Below are 6,131 nucleotides of genomic sequence, written 5' to 3'. Positions count from 1 at the left end.
GCCGTATTGTTGGGGTGTGTGACTGGGAGGGGATGGCACAGGGTCTCCAGACACGGCAGGTATACAGGGCTTCTCAGAACAGTACCTTAGTAAGCTTCATTGCACTTTACCTGCCAGGAAGCTCTCTCTGGGACAGTAATTTTACCGCTGTAGTCAAGTGTAGGCTGTGGACAGTCCCACGAGACAGGAAGATACACAGCACAATGCAGTAACCACTGTCAGGATCAGCAAGCACCTCTCAAGACCAGAAACCAAGACTTGCAGGGTCCAAGGCTGGAAAAGGTGTTAGAAACAATCTTGTTCGTCCATTTTCCACCTTTATACAGAGGGGTGACGGACTTATGCGTTGATTTTACACATTGCATACTACACAGGAACGTATCCATTTGTTAGTTTATTGAGCTCTATAAGGTGAATACAGAGGTCAGGTGCCCTGAGACAGGGTTACCTGAAGTGTGATTCATGGACTGGCACCAGTCATGATCAGAGACCCTCGGAATGGAGAGCGAGGTACTTTATGAATTGAGTATGCCAAAGCGTGCCATGGCGGGGATGGCAGTTTCCTTCCCTTTATCCCACGTTCTCAACCTCCCTCTGTCCTTCCCTCCACCCCTCCTCACATTTGGTTTTAAAACAACTCATTTTCACTCTCGGAAGTCTCAGTCCTAGACCGTCTGGAGACCAACATTTCTGTAAACCGCAGCAGTCCCTCGTGGAGGCGCTTACCTCACAGCTTCAGCTGACCCAGTCACGTGACAGTCACATGAGCGGATGCCTGCCTCCCCTCATTTCCCGTCTATCTCCGGCCCATCCAGAGCCCTGTGAAGACTAAAGAGCTCCCAGCAGCCTGCTCCATGGGCTGCCTCCTGCGCTGACCTAAAGGATGATTCTTGGCTTGACTCTTGGCCTTTTGTTCACCTGTAAGGGGCGCATTCCTTTTGCTCTGTACCCCTCTCCCTTTCTCTGACCTCTGGAGACTCGGTCCCTTGCTCTTGCATGCTTAGCTTCTGTCTAGTCATTCTCTGCCTGTGACATTCATTCCTGTTCTCTGTTGAGTTCCTCTGAGCTGGTCAGTGTCTGGGAACTCAGAAACTACTATTGTCTCATTTCCTCTTCACAGACAAGGATGCGCTATGTATCACGCTGACCCAGAGCTCACCTGACAAGACAGTTGCAAGTGGCAGTGGAGTAACATTGCTTTGCACTTATGAAGGGACTTTTCGAAATCCAGAATTATTTTGGTATCGCAGAAGGCAAGATCTGTCTTTTCAGTTCATCCTTTACAGGGATGATACAAGATCCCCTGATGCAGACTTTGTTCAAGGTCAATTTTCTGTAAGACACAGCAGCGTCTACAGAACCTTCCACCTGGTGATCTCTCCAGTGAGGCCCAAGGACAGTGGCACTTACTATTGTGCTTCAGACACCACGGTGATGCAGGTGCCCGGGAAGCCTGAACCTAAACCCCTGGAGCACAGTTGAGGAGTGGCCCGCTTCCACAGGAAGTCACATCTCAGGTTGTCAGGCATCCTTCTCAGTCATCTGTATCCCAGTCTAGCCTTTAGTGGTGCCCCAAGTGATTGCTAACAAACGGCCTGGGCACAGCCTGGGAAGACTCTGGCTTCCAAGGAGCAGAACATCTCCCTTCTGGCTCAGTGGGCCTTTGTCACCTGTGTATCCTGTGATTGGCTTTGGAGAACTACAACTTGAGGAAATACCTTTTCTCTGTCCTTGAGCCTGTGCTGTTTGCTGTGAGGGTATCAGGGTGGTGCAGGTGTCAGGCCAGGGACATCACCGTCACTGTATCTCCACCATCGCTTACTCATTGCCGTGTATTAATTAGTAAGCTTTTATCTGAGACTCCGAGTGGATTATTAAATCCACTCCTATCTTACCTTCGTCCTGTATCTTGCTATGGTTAGTCATGTTGTTCCTCCAGAGTGTGCTCTGAAACCCCCACTTTACTTATTTTGTTTGGACAATGTTTCTCTCTCTTCATTGATGATGCCTGGCCAATTGTGCTGAGTGTGGAGCTCAATGGTATCCTGGGACAAGGCCATTTCCTCTAGGAATAACTGGTGTGTGATGTTGAAACAGATGCCCCTTCAGTTTCTGAGACACGATCTCACCTTTCTCTATTAACGTCTGCATCTTAAATATACCAGCAGTTATTAGATACAACCCTAGGGATGGAAGAGCCCAGACATAAGAAATAGTCTCAGCTGGCTCCTGACAGCCAGGGATGCCATGCTGTACTTCTAGAACTCTGCTGCAGCCAGACCCAGGAGGCTTTATCAAAATGAATTCGGGCAGGAGTTTGCACGCACTTTAGACACAGTAAGTGAACTCCAAAGCCACAGAGAAACCCTGTCTCGAAAAACCAAAAAAAAAAAAAAAAAAAAAAAAAAAAAAAAAAGAAACCCCTTCAAAAAAAAAAAAAAAAAAAAAAAAAAAAAAAAAAAAAAAAAAAAAAAAAGAGGTATCCTTCCTCTCTGTATTTTACTTCCATTTTTGACAATAGAGTGGAGAATGGTTAGATGTACTTGTAGAAGCTTTATTGCCTGTTTGGATTGCCTTCAGGTGCCAAAGATGAGCATAAAGTATTAGGAGAAACAGAAAGTGCTGAAGTCATTGGCACCCTACTGGGAAAACTCTCCTGCAAGGCCTGAGAGCAAAGACAGAGAGTGGACCATACTGACCTCAGGGGAGGGAGGAGGGCGCTGACCAGGAGTGGGTTGAGTGCAGCTTTCCATGTTTAGCTAACATGACACATGTTCTCTCTCCCAAGACCATTTTCCTCCCGGGTTATTAAGCTGGTGGTTTACTGCTCCCTGCTTTCTGGTTCCGGGTAAATAAAGAAGGAGGGAAACCGTTTTCAAAGTAGAACAGTTATAGGGGTAAAAGAAAACAAGTCTCTATCTTCATAGCTTTCTATGCTTTCATAAAGCAGCGTGTAAAGCCAGGTCCACAAACCCCAATCCCCAGGGCTTTTGCTTTTCTACCGGACTGGAGGATTAGCTGGCTTGCTGCTGTCACAGAAAAGCTGGTTTTCCTAGCAGCCCTTTGGATGCAGTGGTGACGGGTCAGTTTGAAGCACGAAGGAGTTGGAAGCCTTGGGTATAGCATCTTTGTAAGCTTTTGGTTTCTTTCAGGAATCATAGTCTCCTCATGCCAGCCAGCCTGCAAGTCAAGGAAAATCATTACAGAATCATAGACCCTGAACTCTGGAAGAGGTTGCAGGGGTGATGTCATTTTGGGATGGTGGGTACCAACTATGCTGCACCACTACAGACATCATTAATCAATTGTGGAACGTGGCAGAGCTTCTGCTGGTCAGTATAGTAATCAAACCCATTGGCTTTCTTGTAACCATTCTTAAACCCAGGCCCAGAGAGGATAAACAAACTGGCCATGGAATCAGAGACCTAGTCACAAGGTCAGGACTAAAACTCAGTTTTCTGGTACCCAGGGCAACATTCTTTATACTGCTGTGCTGCCTGTGGCCTCCGGACTGCGAGTGCAGTAGCAGGTGGGGCTAGATACCCATTTGGGAATTATTGGCTGTACTTAGAGATCAATCCAACCCTCAAAATTTTGGGTCATTCCTTAAGCAGAAATTGATAAACATTTGGAAACACTGGGAAAAATAAGGGGAGGAGTATTTTATTTTGTTTATGCGCATGGATGTTTCACTCGCACGTGTGTCTGTGGACCATGTGTGTGTAGTGCTTTTGGTAGCTAGAAGAGGGTATCAGATACCTGGAACTTGACTTGCACATGGTTGTGAGTTGTCATGTGGGTGCTGGGAATTGAACTCTTGTTCTCTGGAAGAACAGTCAGTGCTCTTAGCCACTGAGCCATCTCTCCAGCCACAGGAAAGATGAGTTTCATAGGCATGCCTAGAGTGCTCTCTCTCTTTCTTTCTCTTTCCCTCCCTGCCTCCCTCCCTCCCTGCCTCCCTCCTTCTCTCCATCACTTCCTACCTCCCTCTCTCCTTCCCTCTTTCCCTCCTTCAATCCCCCTCTCTGTTTCTCCCTCCCTCCGTCCTTTCTTTTGAAACAAGGTCTTGCTACATATCCCTGGCCAGCTTGATGCTATATATCAAGGCTGGTCTTGAACTCACATCAATCCTATTGCCTTAGCTTCCCAAGGGCTAAAATTATGGGACGGCACCAGCACACTTTCCTTGTTTGTTACCATTTCCAAATATCCTTCCCAATTTATAGCATAATTGGGGTGGAGTTGTGAATACAAAGTGAGCAATTCTTACCTTAAAAGAAGAGTAACTTGGCAGTAAAGAGAAAGTTGATGGCCACACTCTTGACAAACAGCATCCGTAGCCCCAGCACTACGAGGGACATCATGTTAACCTTCTTGCTGTGAACTATGATGGAATAAAAGTAAAACAGCAGCTTCAGGAGGGGCTAGATTTCTCCCTACAGTGCCAACAACTGTCACCAGTCTGCTCCAAATGGCCATAGCTCTTCCTGGCCTGTACATCCAGCACAGTGCCAGGCAGCACTCAGAGCCCTCAGGCTCCTGTGCCCACCCAGACAGGAGAAAAACACCGGCTCACAGCCTGGCCAGCTCTGCTGGGATGGAGATGGGGAACCAGTGGATTTGGTATGTTTTTTTGTTTTCCTTTGAAGTTTGATGCTTTGAGGTCTCAGGTGACAATGACAGAATTTGTTTTAACCACTTTGTTTGAACTAACCTTTTGAGCCATGGCAAGTCTCTGAAGTTTGTGTGACACTTTCCTGTTCTGGTGGTTTTATGTCATCTAGAAAAAACAAGAGTGGTCAAGATTAAGTTGGCAAGCAAACAGCAAAAGGATGAGACTCTGGGTTGGTAAACTGAGGATAAGAGGGCCATATATCTGTTTATACAGACAGGATTCCTTCGATTTGGGATCTTTGGCATCATCAGGACAACCTCAAGATGCCCTCTAATCTGTAGGGAGAACAAAGATTTTTAATCAATGATGAGACAACCAGCCTTGTGGGGTTTTTGGATTAAAATGATACCGTTGGTGCCAGACATTTATATGAAAAAGACCGTGGTTGGTGAAGATGAGCAATGGGGATTAAATAAGAGGAGAGACGCAGAGCAATTCCTTCTTAGCCAGAGATGAGTGCCTTCATTTTTTTTTTCAGCATAATGCTAAACCAGAAGTAACCTATGCTGGGCTCACACTGCCCGCTTCTCTTTTCCTCCAGTTTTCCCGTCTTAGCTCCTTCAAGCTAGATACTCACCAGGAGAATTTGCATGTGGTTCAAAGTCTGTAGAGTGCACAGTTCCACTGTTGTGCTGAACCGAACATGTCACTGAATTCGAATCTCCATACTGACCAAGCTTGACAGCAGTGTACTTCCCGCTGGGGGAGATGACTATAGCAGGGTCAAATTCTGCTATCTTCTTGGATGACTTGAGACTTATATTCACGTCCTTGGGATAGAAGTCCTTTACCAGACAGGCAACATTCGTTCCATTTTTCATAATGAAAACAGATGGTGTAGTAGGAAGCTGAATTTCTGAAAATATAATCAACTGAGATGATAATTTACAGCCTTAGGAGAATTAAACTGGTGTTGGCTAGAATCTAGAACACTCTATACCTTGTTAGTGGTATCCCTGATAGCCTTTCATAGACGCATGGGCAAGGTGAGAGGAAAGAAGGGACAGTTAGTTTGGCTTCATAATAAGGAGCAGAAAGGAGATAGGACTGGAAGAGAGATGTGGTGTAGCAACTATAAAGAAATTTCTAGAACGGAGGTCTAATATGAGGCCCTGGGTGTGATCCCTGCCACCGCATAAACCTACCATAGTGCTATATATCACTGATTCCAGCAGGAAGGTGGAAACAGGAGGATCAGGAGTTCTAGGTTACTCTTGAGTAGCAGCGCAGTCTTGGCTATATGATACCCTGTATCAAACTAAACCAAACCCAAACCCCAACCCAAAAAAGGCTGGAGAGCTCATTTGGTGAAGTGTTTGCTCTGTAAGCAGGAGGGCCTGAGTTTGATTTCTAGAGCCCACATAAAAATGCCAGCATGGTGGCAAGTTCTTGTCATCTCAGCACTGGGGAGCAGAGACCGGATCTTCAGGGCTTGCTGACCAGTTAGTCCGGCCTA

At 46.3% G+C, this 6,131-nt stretch overlaps 1 gene segment (V, D, J or C); it reads right to left on the bottom strand.

The window, feature by feature from the left end:
- Window positions 1-4,271: 4,271 nt before the first annotated feature.
- Window positions 4,272-5,531, bottom strand: LOC102001455 (the record flags this gene model as incomplete). The annotated part of the segment is given in 3 exon segments: window positions 4,272-4,384; window positions 4,715-4,780; window positions 5,253-5,531. Coding segments are annotated over 3 exon segments (458 nt in total), but the record flags the coding sequence as incomplete, so codon positions are not given.
- Between the last annotated feature and the right edge of the window lie 600 nt (window positions 5,532-6,131).

This window comes from Microtus ochrogaster, unplaced genomic scaffold (genome assembly GCF_000317375.1).
Source record: "Microtus ochrogaster isolate Prairie Vole_2 unplaced genomic scaffold, MicOch1.0 UNK1177, whole genome shotgun sequence".
NCBI classification, from domain to species: domain Eukaryota; kingdom Metazoa; phylum Chordata; class Mammalia; order Rodentia; family Cricetidae; genus Microtus; species Microtus ochrogaster.
This window is presented reverse-complemented; position numbering and strand designations above follow the sequence as displayed.